The sequence below is a fragment of the Panulirus ornatus genome, chromosome 1, assembly GCF_036320965.1.
Source record: "Panulirus ornatus isolate Po-2019 chromosome 1, ASM3632096v1, whole genome shotgun sequence".
NCBI classification, from domain to species: domain Eukaryota; kingdom Metazoa; phylum Arthropoda; class Malacostraca; order Decapoda; family Palinuridae; genus Panulirus; species Panulirus ornatus.
The window spans coordinates 80,726,522-80,747,100 of NC_092224.1; the positions used below are offsets into that span (position 1 = coordinate 80,726,522).

The 20,579-nt window shown below is 39.5% G+C and overlaps 1 protein-coding gene across 2 annotated transcripts in view; it reads right to left on the reverse strand.

Moving 5' to 3' along the window:
- Positions 1–20,579, reverse strand: part of LOC139750174 (uncharacterized) — a 79,990-nt gene that overhangs the window by 25,776 nt on the left and 33,635 nt on the right. For both annotated transcript variants that reach the window (XM_071664551.1, XM_071664561.1), the window contains exons 6-8: positions 18,308–18,439; positions 8,788–8,977; positions 2,281–2,407 (exon numbers count right to left, since the gene is read on the reverse strand). In XM_071664551.1, the coding sequence (XP_071520652.1) occupies positions 2,281–2,407; positions 8,788–8,977; positions 18,308–18,439 (449 nt within the window). The remainder of the gene's footprint in view (positions 1–2,280; positions 2,408–8,787; positions 8,978–18,307; positions 18,440–20,579) is intronic.

The following is a 20,579-nucleotide window of genomic DNA, read 5'->3' on the forward strand; positions in this document are numbered from 1 at the left end:
CACATTCTTCAAGGCTCCCAGGATTTTCGCCCCCTCCCCCACCCTATGATTCACATCTGCTTCCATGGTTCCATCCGCTGCCAGATCCACTCCCAGATATCTAAAACACTTTACTTCCTCCAGTTTTTCTCCATTCAAACTTACCTCCCAATTAACTTGACCCTCAACCCTACTGTACCTAATAACCTTGCTCTTATTCACATTTACTCTTAACTTTCTTCTTTCACACACTTTACCAAACTCGGTCACCAGCTTCTGCAGTTTCTCACATGAATCAGCCACCAGCGCTGTATCATCAGCGAACAACAACTGACTCACTTCCCAAGCTCTCTCATCCACAGCAGACTTCATACTTGCCCCTCTTTCCAAAACTCTTGCACTCACCTCCCTAACAACCCCATCCATAAACAAATTAAACAACCATGGAGACATCACACACCCCTGCTGCAAACCTACATTCACTGAGAACCAATCACTTTCCTCTCTTCCTACACGTACACATGCCTTACATCCTCGATAAAAACTTTTCACTGCTTCTAACAACTTGCCTCCCACACCATATATTCTTAATACCTTCCACAGAGCATCTCGATCAACTCTATCATATGGGGGAGAAAAAAATGAAAGAAGTGCTAGAATTTGAATAATTGGGAGCTGTCTTGGGTAACTTTGGTTATATGGAAGGAGGGATAAGCAAAAGAGCAGTAAAGGGTAGAAGAATTGTTGTGTCCCTTACTAAGTTAGAATAATGAAGGGTAAAGGTATAAGTGAAGAAAGGATTATGGGACAGCAAAGTCTTCCTGACCTTGACCTATCCTGCTAAAATATGGACTTGGAATGAGTCAAAGAGATCAAGAATCAAGGCTGTGGAAAAGAACTTTTTGAGAGGATCCAAGCTGTATCGCTAGATGGATATAAGAAACAAATGAAGGGATGTGTGTGAGATTTGATATAGCATGGAATGTAAACATAATGAACTGTGAAGTGGTAGAGTGGGTAACACATTATACTTCGATCCTGTCTGGGCTTGTGGAAAGAATGCAAGATGGGGAGTTTAAAAGGTGAAATTATGATAGTATGATTAAAGGGACTGGTTTGAAAGGAAGACCGCCTGTTACATGGAGAAATAGTGGAAGAGTACTGGAGGAATAGAAATGATGGAAGAATATTTGGAATGATGTATGTGAAAGGGGTTTGTAAGAACAGGGAAAATTGGAGACTCTTTTGCCATAGCCACTCCCTTGATGGGAGTATAGACAGATAAATAGGCACAGGTCCTAACTGATAGCTTCCTGAGGCAATGCTCTTTGAAGATCTCTGTTTGCTGACAAAGTTTTGTTTTCCAAGAATATCACTTTATAGGCCTCCAGCCTTACCCTATCAATGCACTCAAGTGTAAAGCTGAAATTTCCCTAATGAATTCTAGCTGAGGCCTAGGCAATATAGTCTGGGACTGAACATTTAAAAGTGTTTGTGTGGTCTAAGGCTTTGTCCCCTAAGAGAAACAGAGAGCCCATCTAGGACCACCAATTTTTTTCCAGGACAAGAAAAAAAAGGAACTCTGGCTCAGAATTAAACAAAAGTGTTCTGGTTATGATATGACCTTCTTCTCAAACAGTATCAAAAATTCCTTAAGGTAGCATCAACAAACAGACAATGGCTTTGTTTGCACATGTTAAATTTCTAGCTCTCATGTGCACTGTACTGAAACCAAAGCCAAGCCCCAAAGAATACTTCATGGTTTTTCTTGACCAAATCATATGTTCTTCTTCAGCCAATTGACAGCACGGTACCCCTAAACCATATCAATCTAACTCAATCTCTCCAATGCATGCTTGCCCTTCTGAATGCTCTGGCCCTAGTACTCCCAACCCTCCTGCACTAAAATTTGTTAACATATTATAAATAGATTCAGATGTCCCTATTTCAAGAAAACTTCAAATAGATGTTCTACATAAAAGTAAAATTCTTACCTGGTTCAAATACATTCACCCTCATGAGGGTTTATTGCATAAATGAGTGAGTGAGGAATTCAAAATAAGTCAAACGCAGTATAGTTAGGTGTTTCAAATACAGATATAGAGGTATGAGCATTATGGCATAACACAATGGAAAAGGGTTAGTAATGAGTACAGCTGGCCATATTAGAGGGTGTTCTACAGTTCATGTGGCCCTACACATACAAACCTCACTTTACCTTACTCAGTGGGATATCACATAAATCTTTCAGTATTTGAAGCTAAACTGGGACACACCAGTGTCCTGTGATGTACTCTTTACCTTGAGGGTAACATCTGCCACAACAATAATGGGGCGTCGAAGTACATGAGCCAATGCCAGTACATGTATTTCTTCTAAACTCTCATAAACTCGTCCTGTGCAGTCTTCACTTTCACTGGTTCGAAATCTGTAAATAAGCAGTCTTTGTCATAAAGTATCAAGGAACAAATCTTATTCTATAATTCACTTTTCATTGGTAAATAAGAGAAATAGTACTGCAAGAATACTTCCCATGTATTCCCTGCATGTTGTAAAAGGCGACTAAAAGGGGAAGGAGTAGGGGGCTGGAAATCCTCCCCTCCAGTTTCTACTATTCCAAAATAAGGAACAGAGAAGGGGGCCAAGTGAGGATTTTCCCTCTTAGACTCAGTCCTCTGTTCTTAATGTTATCTTACTAACATGGGAAATGGCAAACATGTATGGTATTACAGTGGAATTTATTAAAAAAGGAGTGACTGAGTTGTTGACTGTAACGTGGGAAATGGCGAACATGTATGGTATTACAGTGGAATTTATTAAAAAAGGAGTGACTGAGTTGTTGACTGGTTGGTGAGAATATTCAATGTATATATGGACCATAATGAAGTGCCTGAGGATTGGCATAATGCATGCATAGTATCACTGTACAGAGGCAAAGTGGATAAGGGTGAGTGTCCAAACTACAGAGGCATAAGTTTGTTGAGTATTCCTGGGAAATTACATGGGAGGGTATTGATTAAGAGGGTAAAAGCATGTACAGAGCATTAGATCGGGGAAGAGCAGTGTGGTTTTAGAAGTGTTAGAGAATGTGTGGATCAGACGTTTGCTTTGAAAAATGCGTGAGAAATACTTAGAAAAACAGATTCATTTGTATGCAGTATTTATGAATCTGGAGAAGACATATGATAGGGTTGCTAGAGATGCTTTGTGGATGGTATTATGAGTATATGGTGTGAAAGGTAAGTTGCTAGAAGCAGTAAAAAGTTTTTACCAAGGATGTAAGGCATGTATACAAGTGGGAAGAGAGGAGAGTGATTAGTTCTCAGTGAATGTCGGTCTGTGGCAGAGGTGTGTGATGCCCCTATGGTTGTTTGTTTATGGATGGAGTGGTTAGGGAGGTAAATGCAAGAGTTCTGAGGAGAAGGGCAAGTATGCAGTCTGTTCTGGATGAGAGGGCCTGGAAAGTGAATCAGTTTTTGTTCACTAAGGATACAGCTCCAGTGGCTGATTCAGGTGAGAAACTGCAGAAGTTGGTGACTGAGTTTGAGAAATTGTGTGAAAGGAGAAAGTTGAGAGTAAATATGAATAAGAGCAAGGATATTAGGTTCAGTGGAGTTGAGGGACAAGTTCATTGGGATGTAAGTCTGAATAGAGAAAAATTGGAGGAATTGAAGTGTTTTAGACAGTCTGGGAGTGGACTCAGCAGCAGATGAAACCATGGAAGCAGAAGTGAGTGTTCATTGGGATGTAAGTCTGAATAGAGAAAAATTGGAGGAATTGAAGTGTTTTAGATATCTGGGAGTGGACTCAGCAGCAGATGAGTCACAGGGTGGGGGAGGGGGTGAAGATTCTGGGGGCAATGAAGAATGTATGGAAGGGGAGAACATTATCTCATAGAGCAAAAATGGGTATGTTTGTAGGAATAGTAGTTCCAACAATGTCATAGGGTTGCAAGATGTATAGGGTTGTACGGAGGAGGGTGGATGTGTTGGAAACGAAATGTTTAAGGACAATATGTGGAGTGAGGTGGTTTGATTGAGTAAGTAATGAAAGGGTAAGAGAGATGTGTGGAAATATAAAGAGTGTGGTTGAGAGAGCAGAAGGTGTGTTGAAATGGTTTGGAAATATGGTGAAAATGAGTGAGGAAAGATTGACAAAGAGGATATATGTGTCAGAGGTGAAGGAAACAAGTAGAGCGGGAGACCAAACTGGAGGAGGAAGGATAGAGTAAAATAGATTTTGAGCGATCGGGGCCTGAACACACAGAAGGGTGAGAGGCATGCAAGGAATAGAGTGAATTGGAACGATGTGGCATACCAGTCGATGTGCTGTCAATGGACTGAACTGAGGCATGTGAAGCCTCTGGGATAAACCATAGAAAGGTCTGTGGGGCCTGGATGAGGATAGGGAGCTGTGGTTTTGGTGCATTACATATGACAGCTTGAGACTGAGTGTGAAGGAATGTGGCCTTTTTTGTCTCTTTCCCAAGCGCTACCTCGCTGAAGTAAGGGGTCATGATGCTGTTTCCTGTGGGGCATGGTAGCACCAGGATGGATGAAGGCAAGCAAGTATGAACTTGTAGGAAGGGGTTATATCAAGAGATAACATGGTAACGCTGACATTACTTAATGCACACCTTTGCACCATATAAAAATTGAAATTGTGTGAGAACATAGGGGTTGATTTTGTTTATATGCTGACCAAGTGGATTCTTATTCCAAATGGGCACTCAATGACGAAGTTTTGTTTTGTATAGTATAAAGGCCTGTACTTGTATTAATCATGGCAGATAAGAGTGTTATCAGAGCAGCATGTGGAAACACCTCAGCATAGCTGAAAAGCTTAAAATGATTGAGCATCATGAGTCTAGGGAGAGTAGTTTGCACTTCATGGACACCCAACTTCTGATGAGGAGGTGAATCAGGTGACTACAGGTGACCCTGGAACAAACATCTGCTGAGCTATAGCAGCCTTTGCTATTCCCTGAACACCTCATCTAAGATAAGTTTCCCTTACACATCTGAATACTTCATTTATCAATCTTCTTTGAAAAATTAAAGATGTATTGGAATTTGGCTAATAACAGAACACCCTATCCCCCAATCAGTACATTGGAAAAGGGATTTACAGTATTGAAGGACCATTTAAGAATCCCATGGAGATAAGCAAATAGTCAGATAGCTGTGTGTGTGCCTCCCACCATTTTAAGGGTATGGCAGGGAATGCAAAGAAAATGAATTGTGGAGTAGTACAGTGAGTGAAACATAGTATTTCAAGATTGTTTGTGTATGTGGAAAGAATGCAAGAACGAGAGTTTTATAAGAAGAGTGTATGACAGTATGATTAAAGGGGTTGGTGTGAAGGAAGACCACTTGTGACACAAGGAAATAGAGGGAAAGAGTACTTGAAGGAGAGAAATGGAAGAAGAATGCATGGGATGGGGTATGTGGGATAGACAGGGATAAGTGGAGACTTTTGCCGGGGTTAACCCCTTATTGGGAGTTCCAGGAGGGAATGGGCATTAGACATATAGATGGACAGATAGACAGAACTACATTAAGATAGGGCCTTAAGTAGGAAACAATAACAGGTTTTTTAGGTAACAACATTGGGCATGCTTTCGAAGAAGAAATACTGTTTCGGATATTTCAAAAGTAGGTATATAAGATACACGACTTAGATTAGGAATAGAGAAATATGAGACACTGAGGGGACTATGATGAGAAATACCCAATGACTGAAAGGAAAATGGACAGGAAACCTGAGACTGATGAGATACATATCATTAAACACAAAACTACTGAAAGGCAAAAGACATCGTCTTAACCATAAAACATATTTACACGTGTTGTTTCATTTTCTCTAAATGTAAAATCAACTCCACTTGTACAAAGGGTACCATATTTGTTTGAAACCTCTAAAATGGAATTATTTTTGTAATGTAGTTAATCATATTTTTTTGTCTCTCTCTCTCTCTCTCTCTCTCTCTCTCTCTCTCTCTCTCTCTCTCTCTCTCTCTCTCTCTCTCTCTCTCTCTCTGAATTATCTCTCACTCACTGAAACTGAACAAAGTCCAATTTCTATACATGTCTCTTGGGGACCATAGGGATGGTTACCAATGCTAAGCTTTGTTGGATCAACCTACATATATATGGAGGCTGGCTGCAACAGATCTATCCAAGTCCAAAACTGAAAAATACGTTAAACAAAATCTAATATTTTACTATTCATAGCACCTTAACTTCAGCTCATAGGTAAGGTTTAAGATTCAAAACATCTTCAAGTAACCACTTAAGTAATCAATCTCCTATAATGGGTCTAAAGTCTTATTACTTTGCTTCCTCTACCCAGCACTTATTCCACTCTATTCCAACTTCTAATTCAGTTGTACTTATGGCTACATCTCTTATACAGTACCATAATCTCCAATCAGTTATTCATTATTATTTCATCTCTTACAAAATTCATCCTACGTCACAAGTAGTCTCGCAGACTTGTCTAACACATTCTCAAACCACACACACATACCTTCCTTCTACATCTCTCAACTGCCTTAACCACCTTGTTATTCTCCTTTAAGTCATCATTCAATACTCTGAACTCTAAATTTGTTTTTCTTGTATTCATGTGCATATTTTTTCTAACTTTTCAAATTTTAGGACATCATATTCCACACTCTTTGCTCTCTATTCAACACCATTTTCTGAAATACTCAACTTTAAACTCTCTTTTTCTAAACAAACTTTTAAAAATTTTCATTCCACCTTGCTATTGCTCACTTCTCATGACCAATAATTACAATACTGCAAACCTCTCAGGCAACATCTTTTAATAAAATGTTTCATGTTATCTCTCATCTTCTCACTCATATGTTAAGAGTTACATTTTCATTCCTCATTTTTTACTTTCATCCTATGCATTGTTAGTTTTGTTTACTAAAATAAGACAATACATTCAGAATTTGTTTTTCTTGTATTCATGTGCATCTTCTTCCTAACTTTTCAAATTTTAGGACATCACATTCCATGCTCTTTGCTCTCTATTCAACACCATTTTCTGAAACATTTAACTTTAAACTTTTTTTTTCTTAACAAACTTTTTAAAATTTTCATTCCACCATGCTATTACTCACTTTCCATAACCAATAATTACAGTACTGCAAACCTCTCAGGTAACATTTTTTAATAAAATGTTTCATGTTATCTCATATTCTCATTCATCTTGGATTTTAAGAGTTGCATTTTCAGGCCCCATTTTTTACTTTCATCCTATACATTGTTAGTTTTGCTTACTAAAATAAGACAATACATTCAGAATTCAGAGTGCTATGATGTTTAAAAACTGTTTTAATGATTGCACAATTTATATCATCCGTGACCAAAAATAAACACATTTACATATCCAGTAAGCTACAATGTAACTTTCACCTTTGTTTAATAAACCTTTTTTCTATTATTATCATTATTATACTTTGTCACTGTCTCCCGCGTTAGTGAGGTAGTGCAAGGAAACAGACGAAAGAATGGCCCAACCCACCCACATACACATGTATAAATGCCCACACACGCATATATACATACCTATACATTTCAACATATACATACAATGTTATATGGTTGCAAGGAGTGGGCTATAGATAGAGCTGTGTGGGGAAGGGTGGATGTGTTGGAAATGAGATGTTTGACGACAATATGTGGTGTCAGGTGGTTTGATCAAGTAAGTAATGAAAGGGTAAGAGAGATGTGTGGTAATAAAAAGAGTGTGTTTGAGAGAGCAGAAGAGGGTGTTTTGAAATGGTCTGGTCACATGGAGAGAATGAGTGAGGAAAGATTGACAAAGAGGCTATATGTGTCAGAGGTGGAGGGAACGAGAAGTGGGAGACCAACCTGAAGGTGGAAAGATGGAGTGAAAAAGATTTTGAGCAATCAGGGCCCTGAACATGCAGGAGAGTGAAAGGCATGCAAGGAATAGAGTGAATTGGAACGATGTGGTATACCGGGGTCGACGTGCTGTCAATGGATTGAACCAGGGCATGTGAAGCATCTGGGGTAAACCATGGAAAGTTCTGTGGGGCCCGGACGTGGAAAGGGAGCTGTGGTTTCAGTGCATTATACATGACAGCTAGAGACTGAATGTGAATGAATGTGGCCTTTGTTGTCTTTTCCTAGCACTACCTCGTGCACATGCGGGGGGAGGGGGTTGTCATTTCATGTGTGGCAGGATGGTGACCGGAATGAATAAAGGAAGCAAGTATGAATTATGTACATGTGTATATATGTGTATGTCTGTGTATGTATATATATGTATACATTGAAATGTATAGGTATGTATATGTGAGTGTGTGGACGTGTATGTATATACATGTGTATGTGGGCAGGTTGGGCAATTCTTTTGTCTGTTTCCTTGCGCTACCTTGCCTACGCGGGAGACAGTCACAAAGTATAATAAATAAATAAATAAATACATACACAGACGTATACATATATACACATGTACATATTCATACTTGCTGCCTTCATCCATTCCCGCTGCCATCCCACCAAACATGAAATGGCACCCTCCTCTCTCCGCGTGCATGCAAGGTAGCGCTAGGAAAAGACAACTAAGGCCACATTCCTCCACACTCAGTCTCTAGTTGTCATGTGTAATGCATCAAAACCACAGCTCCCTTTCCACATCCAGGCCCTACAAAACTTTCCATGTTTTTTCTTATAAACTCAAAAACTTACAGCAAAATTTTAGTTTTTCAGGTCTGTCAATTAATTATGATGCTAGCACTTTTTTCTAAGGAAACATTAATATTCTTACCCATTGCTTAGTCTCTTGCTTTCATGTGAAGAATCAGTCATAGATTTCGAGTTGGTCTGGCCTTTACTTTTTTGGCTGGTGTCTGAACACACTTCTTTACTAAAGTCTTGGCCACCTCGTGGAGCACTTGAGGCTAAACGAAGAACATTTGCCCACTCTGTTTCCCATTCTTCATCATTATACACTAAGCCTGAGACAGAGAGAGAAAAGAAAGAACTTCTTAAATACAGAATATGCAAGAAAATATGATATCAAAACAATAGTAAATCATGAGAAATTACTGTTAACCCAACAACCATTAATAACTGCATATTACCCCTGGCCAGGAAGAATGGACAGGATACTATCTAATATGGTATATACTCCATTTCATTAGGGGAGGATTGTGTGAGAGTGTAAGAAAGTGAGCTCTGGACTGACGTGGGAAAAAATAAATAGATAATGGGAGATGAGTGGTCATTAGTGCTTATGCATCTGGCAACAAGAAAGATGAAAAGAAACAAGTGTTTTGGAGGTAGCAGAGTAAGTGTGACAGTAGTTTTGATGCAAGATACTAGGTATTAATGATGGGTGATTTAAATGCAAAATTAATAATGAGGGTATAACTGGAGGGAGGTATGGAATATCTAGTATGGTGAATATGAATGGCAAACAGCTTATGGAATTGTGTGCTAAAAATGACTAATGACTGAGAATACCTAGTTTATCAAAGAGAGGGGCATACATAAGTATATGTGGGTGAGATAGAAAGATGGTTAGTGGGGATTACTGGATTACATACTAAATGAGAGGCATGAAAAAGAAAGACTCTATGATGTAAACATGCTGAGGAGTTGCTGGTGGGCTATCTGATAATTACCCGTTGGAAGCAATTGTGAAGATTTATAGACACTTATAGTGAACATGCATGACAAAATAACTTTTCTTTTTCATACCTGATGGCCATTTCCCACATTAGTGAGGCAGTGCCATGAACATATGAAGAAAAGCCTCATTTGCTCACATCCATTCTCCAGCTGTCATGTGCAATGCACTGAAACCATAGCTCTCTATCCACAACCAGGCCTATAGACCTTTCCATGGCTTATCACATCCACTTCTTGTGCCCTGGTTCTGTCCATTGACAGCACGTCTATCTCTGTATACCACTTCATTCCAATTCACTCCATCCCAGGCATGCCTTTCATCTTCCTACACGTTCAGGCCTCAATCACTCGAAACTTTTTTCACTCCATCCTTTCATCTTCAATTTGGTCTCCCCTTCTTGTTCCCTTCGCTCCTGACACATACAGATGCTCCATGACATACGATGGGGTTACATTCCGATAAACCCATTGTAAGCTGAAAATACATTTAATACAGCACATGTAATCTACTGAACATCATAGCTTAACCTAGCTTACCTCAAACGTTCTCAGAACACTTACATTTCTCATCCACAATTATCCTATTCAGTTCTTCCTTAAAAGTTTCGGCACCCTCAGTATCGGCACTTGCTGCCTCAGCAAACCTTTACATTATGAGAATTATGACCCCTTTTGAAGTGTTGGAACCACCCATGACCTGCAGTAAACATCTGCGTACACATAGGATCATCAGCACACCATTTTAGAGTATTGAAAAGACTTTCTGCCTTAGCGTGGATCTTTACGAGGGTTAGTGACATCTGCTTAGTGAGCCAGCACTTTAGTGGTTTTCAAGTTGCACTCCTGTGACCAAGGTAGCTGTCTTTTCTTTCTACCTCACTAACATGTGGACTACTGGCATTCTGTCTACAAACATACAATCTCTCCTTATCATATGTAACACTTGACAATACTTAACTCAAACAGCTAATTCTTCATAACTAGATTATCCTGAGGTTAGCACTGTGTGCTAGCCCTGCCTTTTGGCAAAATGGTAGGAGCAGTAGAGAGAAGTAGTTGGTAGGAATATTTAAGCAGGAGCATTAGGTAGAAACATCAGGTAGAAGTAGTGGGTAGGAGCATTAGACAGAAGTAGTCATTAGGAACATTAGGTAGGAGCTTCTGCAAACACTGCACTAGACGTGCCCCCTGCCAGTGGTCTATCAGGGGTGAGACACTTAACGCTAAGCAGCAGCACAGGAGTTCTTTAGTTAAGGAGAGTCTGTTGCCACGGCCACCCCTCTGAGAGAGTTCTAACTGGAACAGGCATCAGAGATATAGGGAGATAGATAGATAGCCTGGATCATTAGTAGCCTAAGAGGTATGTGCTTCTGTATCTGGTCTTCCATCCACGCAACAAGTGAATTTTCCATATCATCAATTAGCCCAACTCTTTTCTTCGTGATGACAGTGAATCTAATTGATGCTGAAGATTTCATTGTATCACTGATTCACTTTTTATCCTTTAAGGTGGTCAAGATCATCAATTGCAAAAGTCCTAACTCAAGTGCAATGGCCATTACTGGCTTGCTACCTTAATGCAGGGCAATTACCACTTTCATCTCAAGAGTAATTGCCTTCCTCTTACTCTTCTCACCAGAGGCAGGATATTCAGTTAGGCTTTTTGTAAACATGAAGGGATGCAAAAGCACAAAACACAAAACCCATGAAATGCTGGCAACACAGTACACTATAGAGTAATGGTTGTATACACTCATGAACGTGTAGCTGACTGGAAGCTGTGGCTCGCTGCTGCTATGCAACATCACGAGAGAGTATTGTAACACATATCAACAACCCGGAAAAGATCAAAATTCGAAGAACAATTTCTATGGAATGCATATCACTATCACACCATCCTAAGTTGAAAATTCATAAGTCGAACCATTGTAAATCAGGAAGCATCTGTATTTCCTCTCTGTCAACCTCTCCTAACTCATTCTCCCCATATGTTCAAACGATTTCAGCAAACCCTCTTCAGCTCTCTCAACCACACCTCTCTCTTACCCTTTTATTACCTACTTGATCGAATCATCTCACACTACATATTGTCCTCAAACCTTTCATTTCCAACACCTCCACTCTTCTCCATTACTTCTAAAATACCCATTTCTGCCCATCTATATAATGATCTCTCTTTCCACACATTCCTGAGTTCTTCCATGCTGCCATGTTCACTCCCAGGTATTTAACACTTCACTTCCAATTTTTCTCTAATCAAACACAGCCCCAAACTAACCTGTCCTAATACTTTTCTAAACCTAATAAACTTGATTCTATACACATTCACTCTCAACTTCCTCATTTCGCACACACTTCCACCCTCAGACACCAACTTTTACAATTTCTCACTTGAATCTACCACCAGTGCTGTGTCATCAGCAAGAACTGACTCAACTCCCATGCCCTGTCATCCGCTATAGTCTGCATACTCACTCCTCTCTCCAACTCTTGCATTTACCTCCCTCATCACCCCATTCATAAACAAATTACACAACCATGTAGATACCACACATCCCTGACACAGACCAGCCTTCACTTGGAACCACTCACTCTCCTCTCTCCCTACTTGTAAACATGCCTTACACCCTTGATAAAAACTTCTCATTACTGTATTCTTTCCAATCACTACCCTTTCTCACTTGCCCACCTTCCATTTTCCAGATGCCATGCACTTCTCTTGCATATGCCAACAATGTTTCCCAAAATACCTCCAATTCTTCACCTACTCCCCTAGCTTCATTCACTCTCACTTTTCTACATTCTTCATGCAATCTTTCCTGGTATTTCTTCAAACAAGTCTCTTTTTCATGCTCACTTACTCTTACCACTTTCATTTCATCCAAAAATTTCCTCTTTTCAAAAAAATAATATCTATATATTCATTTATTATACTTAGTCAGTGTCTCCCGCGTTAGGGAGGTAGCACAAGGAAACAGATGAAAGAATGGCCCAACCCATCCACATGTATATACATAAACGCCCACACATGCACATATACATACCTATACATTTCAAAATATACATACACAGATATATACATATATACACATGTATACATCCATGTTTGCTGCCTTCATCCATTCCTGCCACCACCCCGCAACACATGAAATGGCACGCCCCTCCCCCCGCATGCATGCGAGGTAGCACTAGGAAAAGACAACAAAGGCCACATTTGTTCACACTCAGTCTCTAGTTATCATGTGTAATGCACTGAAACCACAGCTCCCTTTCCACATCCAGGCCCCACAGAACTTTCCATGGTTTACCCCAGACGCTTCACATGCCCTAGTTCAATCCATTAACAGCATGTCAACCCTGGCATACCACATTGTTCTAATTCACTTTATTCCCTGCATGCCTTTCACCCTCCTGTATGTTCAGGCCCTGGCTAATGCTTCCCTGGCTAATGCTTTTGATTTTGTACCTACAAAGGGAAACTCAAAATAAAACAACTAAGTAAAATCCATTTTCCTATGTGAATCCATGTAAAAATGCTAGTTAAATTATGCAAGACCTACTTCAGTAACATTTTCTATAACAAAAGACAAATATATGTACTACATATATGTACTACATGTAAAGGTTATTTCAACCCTAAAATTGCAACTACCAAAGTATGGGGAGGATCTTTGTTTCATTGTGAATGTGTTGAGTGTTTGTGATTGCAAAGCAGCCAGTGATTGTTATGAATGCAAACTTGTGTGGTTACCTGGCAACCTGGTTACCACTGTATGCACAAAAGACAGAAAAAAAGCTCTTAAAGTCATAATATAGTCAAATTAAAGATATGCATGCTTAATTAAGAAAAATGAAAAATTGAATCCTTAATCTACCTTAGTTTAGCTGTGATGAAGTGGCACAGATAAAATAATTGTATTCTTATGAAATTAGACATGCATGTAATGGTATGGAAAACATAAAATCAAATCCTTTACCCAACCTTGTTTTACTCTGGTGAGATGATGTTTACGAATGATTTGAAGAATGCTACCTCTAGAGAGCAAATTCAAACAATGGAGCAGAAATATTTTCTCAGGTGATGATGTGGTACTATCAAAAGATATATGTCCCTAGGGATAATGGAGAAAGAATACTGCCCACATATTCCCTGTGTGTTGACGAAGGTGACTGAAAGGGGTTGGAGTTGGGGGGTGGAAATCCTCCCCCAATCCTCAATTTCACTTTTCCTAGAGAAGGAATAGAGAAAGGGACCAGTGAAGATTTTTCCCTCTTAGGCTCAGTCATCTGTTCTTGACGCTACCTCGCTAACACGGGAAATGGCGAATATGTATGAGAAAAAATCAAGTGCAAATAACATGAACATTTACCAAACAGTCATCCAAAAACTTGTAGAAATAAGTGGGTGGTTTAAGTTGATAGGGTAGCGGTAGAGTATGGCTGATGAAGTGGTAAGATCTGGAGCACCTAACCACAAAACTTGTGCTGGATCCAAGCTGCTGAGTTGGGACAATTGTTAACCCGACCAATGGCAGCCATAGTCCACTTGGCATTCATCTATTAAAGCTTGGATGGTCTTGTCCTTCTTGTAAATACTTATCTAAGACCTTGTCAAAATTCTCCACTGTCATCCCATAGGGTTCCTGATGTCCACAAGCAATAAGCAGAACAGCCTTAGGACCTGAAGTTTAAAGTATTTTCTTTTTGTTCCTACTTCACCTTTTAATTTTTGTGGTGATATTATATCGAGTCTTTCAAGCCTGTCACGTCAACTGGAAAAAATTCTTAAATATTTTTTGGACCATGCTTTACAAGGTTTTCCAAGCATAAAAGATGATATATATTAATCTCCTGTTTGCATTCCAGAAAGTAGAGCCTCAGATAATTTCAGTCATTCCCAATATTAAGCTCCTTCATTGCATCAATACAGGCTGATTCCCAATAGTTAGCTCCTTCACTGCATCAATATGGGTTGTGAAGGATATCTGAATGCTTTCTAATCCTGCAATTTTGGCCACCATGCACGGTAATGTCAGAACATAGCAGCATTCTATTTGTAAGAGTATCAGCACTTTGAACAGCACCCTTAGTGATTTTTCTTCTCTTCTTGAAATCCAAGAGATTCATCCAGCAATCTTCCCTCATTTTCTTCACTGAAGGCAAAGTAATCCAAGCTCTTTCTTGCAGTTCAATCACGGCATGAAAGAACCTGTGTCCATCTAGCATTGTGTACTGTTCTAAATTTCTTCATTCTCCTCTTACCAGAGAAGTCAGAACTTATCCACATTTAAAAGTTTTGTCTTCATATGCCCAGTGGAAGATACTGTTTATGTTAGTTGATTGGTTGGTGAGGATTTCAATGTATGTATGGTTCGTGGTGAAGTGCCTGAGGATTGGCGGAATGCATGTATAGTGCCATTGTACAAAGGTATAGAGGATAAAGTTGAGTGTTCAAATTACAGAGGTATAACTTTGTTGAGTATTCCTGAGAAATCTTATGGGAGGGTATTGATTGAGAGGGTCAAGGCATGTACAGAACATCAGATTGGGCAGGAGCAGTGTGGTTTCAGAAATGGTAGAGGATGTGTGGATCAGGTCTTTGCTTTGAAGAATGTATGTGAGAAATACCTAGAAAAGCAAATGGATTTGTATGTAGCATTTATGAATCTGGAGAAAGTATATGATAGAGTTGATAGAGATGCTCTGTGGAAGGTATCAAGAGTATATGGTGTAGGAGGTAAGTTGCTAGAAGCAGTGAAAAGTTTTTATCGAGGATGTAAGGTACGCGTACGAGTAAGAAGAGAGGAAAGTGAGAGGTTCCCAGTGAATGTCAGTTTGCAGCAGGGGTGTATGATGTCCCTATGGCTGTTTAATTTGTTTATGGATGGGGTTGTTAGGGAGGTGAATGTAAGAGTTTTGGATAGGAGCAAGTATGCAGTCTGTTGTGGATGAGAGGGCTTGGGAAGCGAGTCAGTTGCTGTTCGTTGATGATACAGCGCTGGTGGCTGATTCGGGTGAGAAATTGCAGTTTGGTAAAGAGTGTGAAAGAAAAAAAGCTGAGAGTAAATGTGAATATGAGCAAGGTTATTAGGTTCAGTAGGATTGTGGGACAAGTCAACTGGGAGGTAAGTTTGAATGGAGAAAAAATGGAGGAAGTGAAGTGTTTTAGATATCTAGGAAAAGATTTGGCAGCAGATAGAACCATGAAAGCAGAAGTGAGTCACAGGGTGGGGGGGAGGGGGCAAAGGTTCTGGGAGCATTGAAGAATGTGTGGAAGGTGAGAACATTATCTCAGAGAGCAAAACTGGGTATGTTTGAAGGAATAGTGGTTCCAACAATGTTACATGGTTGTGAGGCATGGGCGACAGATAGGATTGTGTGGAGAAGGGTGGATGTGTTGGAAATGAGATGTTTGACAACAATATGTGGTGTGAGTAAGTAATGAAAGGGTAAGAGAGATGTGTGGGAATAAAAAGAGTGCGATTGAGAGAACAGAAGAGGGTGCATTGAAATGGTTTGGTCACATGGAGAGAATGAGTGAGGAAAGATTGACAAAGAGGATATATGTGTCAGAGGTGGAGGGAACGAGGTGAGGTGGGAGACCAAACTGGAGGTGGAAGGATGGAGCGAAAAAGATTTTGAGCATTCAGGGCCTGAACATGCAGGAGGGTGAAAGGCGTGTAAGGAATAGAGTGAATTGGAATGATGTGGTATACCAGGGGTCAACGTGCTGTCAATGGATTGAACCAGGGCATGTGAAGAGTCTGGGGTAAACCATGTAAAGTTTTGTGGGGCTTGGATGTGGAAAGCGAGCTGTGGTTTCGGTGCATTACACATGACAGCTAGAGACTGAGTGTGAACAAATGTGGCCTTTGTTGTCTTTTCCTAGCACTACCTCATGCACACGCAGGGTGAGGGGGTGTCATTTCATGTGTGGCGGGGTGGCGGTGGGAATGGATGAAGCCAGCATGTATGAATATGTACATGTGTATATATGTATATGTCTGTGTATGTATATGTATATATATGTTGAAATGTATAGGTATGTATATATGTGTGTGTGGGTGTTTATGTATATACATGTGTATGTGGGTGGGTTGGGCCATTCTTTCATCTGTTTCCTTGTGCTACCTCGCTAATGTGGGAGACAGCGCCAAAGTATGATAAAAAAAAAAATAATGTACCTTCTATTAATGAGATTTTCATACCTGCTCTAATATCAATTGCAAAAGATGATATGACACTGTGATTCATATGTGTCCATGTCAGATGGCAGACTGAGAAACAGAAGGGGAGCATGTACTGTTCCTTTGGAGACTGAAACTATTCCCATGGAGACACTGGATATAACCTGGTTTAAAATAATGGGTTGAGATCTATTAGTTAGGAATTTGTATGCCTAATTGATATACAAAATAGGGGGATGGATATCATCATTCATAAAACTTTATAGGTTAACCCATCTTTTTGATCTTGTATGCTATGACAGCACAGTAACACTTATTGTATGAGATCCGAGTGTATCATGCTTACATTTTCTCTGTTCTTCATTCATTCTACATTCTCATCATAATGGTCAAATACAAGAGGCAGGATCTTCTCACTGTAAACATTCTTTTCCTGACTTATGTAGACTGATTCCATTAAGTCAGTCAGTTTACACTTTAGGACACTGAAAATTTTTAATAATATGCAATGTCAGTCAGCAGTCTTGGAACTGCTTTGCCTGCTTCTTCCTTTGAGAAGTGGGGTTGTCAGTCAGTTTCAAACTCTCAGGGATGATTCCAGAGTCAAGACTTTTTCCACAGGATATTCAGAGCTTTTGCCAGTGGTATTTGGCATTTCTTTAAAAAACTAAGATCTAGGAGTCTGGTTCTGAGAAGAGTGCATATGCATAATCTCAATGGCCCTCTTGAAATCCTGTGGCAAGGAAATGAGATCCACTAAGTGTGACATGGTGATCTACTGTTTAGGAAGAAGTTGGTTGGAATTTTTATCTTAAGAGAGTTTACTGGCTCAGTGAACACCAATATTCATTGCTTTCTTTTTCAATATCTCACTCATCTCCCAGCAATCATTCATGTAAGTACCCTTACCGCTTTCTGTGGGTCAATGGACTTTGATATCCTTGATGTGCATTTTGTATACGAATAAAAGTGGAGCGTATTTTTGTTTTTTTCCTATTTCAATGATGCCCAGTGGCATATCCAAAGTTGTAGGGATAGAAGACTACCAAAGAGTTCACCAGGTATTACAAGGTATCTCCAATATAATTTGGGACATCTGAAACCTTCATGTTTATGCTGTATATATTTCAATGGGAAATTAATTCAAATATCTTACAAAGATCGATGTGACATTTTCTGAGTGTTTCTATTAACTCTGTGATCTGTATAATCATCAGTCATTTCATGGGTGGCAGGGTGGAGACGGGATTGAGAGGGGGCAGTGGGTATGAATTGTGTACATGTGTATATGTCTGTGTGTGTATATGTGTGTATGCATTGAAGTGTATAGGTGTGTATATGTGCGTATGTGGATGTGTATGTATATACATGTGTATGTGGGTGGGTTGGGCCATTCTTTCGTCTGTTTACTTGCGCTACCTTGCTAATGTGGGAGACAGCGACAAATATATATTTACTGTCACTTACCTGTTTCTCTGTTTTGCTGTGTAACTTGCCATCTCCAACGCCGCCAAAGAGGCCGACTAAATTGACTACGAGTTAAAAATTCATGAAGGGCTTTACGAAGAGTTAGTAAGCGGTCATGAAACCCCCACATTCCTGTAAATTTAAAAAGACCATAAATTTTTCATCATGGAAAATCAGGGAGAGTAATAACTCACAATCATTATTCCACTGTCCTTTTGCCTAAATCAAAGCAAGTTCTTACATGTAAAATCATTCCTAAACAATATGGTCAATAAACATCCCCATACCTATTAAGGTAAAAAAAAAAGCAATACTGCTTAAACTTATGATGAAAAATGTTATTAGCTAGATTTATCCTTACATATGTGAATCAGATACCAACTTCTTCCACTTTTCTAAGTAAGTGGGGCAACCCAAAAACAAGAAGAAAATCAGTAGTACAAAAGCAAGATAAATAATCCGCCAGACAGTGAGATGGGTAAGGAATGAAACCGAAATAGGTAGGCACTTAAGAAGTGATCTAACATCCATGATTGTCAAAATGATGAATGTGCTTTATTGAAGCATACAGAAAGCATCAATGGAAACACTGTACTTACACAGAGGTTTATCTCTCCAATGTCATGAGGTATGTGCTATCAAACATACTTCTGACTATTCTTGAAGGACTGACATGTCATGCCACATAGTTTGTTAAGGTTAATCAGAATCCATTAATCACTATGTAACTGTTGAAACACCAAACTGACCACTGTGTATATCTATCCATCTATGGAGGAGAGAGTGACTGAGAGGGTGGTGGCATGCATAGAAAACCTTTTAAGGGGTAGCAGTGTGGTTTCAGAGGTGAAGAAAGAAAGCCTTAAATGTTTGCTTTGAAGAATTTGCAGGAGAAATTCTTGAAGAAACAGTAAATTGTTTATGTCATTTATGGAAATGGAAACATCACATGATAGGTCTGATATAGAGGCTTTGATAAAGGTGCCACAATTACATGGGGTATATGAAAAGTTGGCAAATGCAGTGAGTTTTTACCAGAACAATAAAACATGTGTGTGAGAAGGAAGGGAGGAGGGTAAGTGACACAGTCTTGGTGACTGTCCATGTTTCAGCTGAATACAGCCAAAACATGGACATGGAATGAGTCACACAGGTCAAGAATCCAGTCTGTGGAAATGAATTATTTAAGAACAGCATGTGGTGTGACTAGATGGAGTGAAGAAAGAAATGAAAGGGTGTATGAGAGATATGGCATGGCAGGGAATGCAAGGGGAATGAACTGTGGAGTGGAAGAATGGGTTAAATGTGATACTTCAAGGGCATGTGAAAAGAATGCAAAACTGGGAGTTTATGGTAAGAGAGTGTGATAATACAATTAAATGGGTTGGTGCGAGAGGAAGACCACCTGTGACATAGGCAAATTGGGTGGAGGAATACTGGAGGGAGAGATATGGTGGAAGAATGCATGGAATGGTGTATGCAAGGGAGGCATGTAAGGACAGGGATAAGTGGAGACTCTTTTGCTGTTCCCACCCATTGATGGGAGTTCCCAGAGGGAACAGGCATCACTGGTATAGATAGATAGATAGATAGATAGATAGATAGATAGAGACAGACAGATATATAGATATATGGCATGGACTTCCAAGATAGACAGATGTTATAGTGATAACATGAATGTCAACTTTTCTGAGTAACAATCATACCATCATCAAAAGAGAAAGTTTTGATGAGTTTTATACAGCAAAATAGGAAGAAAATAGATTCTAAAGGTATTAAACTTGGCTAGGTTACTACCCTACTGAGACAATCCATCCATATTTAAATTCATTGAAGCAGTTTTCATGAAATGATGTGAAGAATGAGTAAAAGAATTTTGATGATTATTTGAAACCATAAGCTACATCAACAGTGAGGGGCATTTGTGAATAAAAGATGAAGTGGACCACAGAGAAGTGGAGGAATGAAAAGCTAAGTCATCAGTGTATGAGTGAATTTTGTATTTGTTAAGACAAAATATCAGTAACAAAAAAAAAAGAAGGTAAGATATAAATTCTGAGCGGCACTGCTACTGATCCAACAAAAACTGTGGAAATAGATTGACCAAATAGGAGGCTGGATATGAAGGCCAAGAGAGGGGAGCTTAGAAATCAGAAAAAACCTATAAAGAGCTTCCAGCTCTCAAGGGATATAATAACACAGAATTCCAAGTCCTTTAGATAGGATAACCAGACAAAAGTCACCACTAAATTCTGTCTCACAAAAATCACAC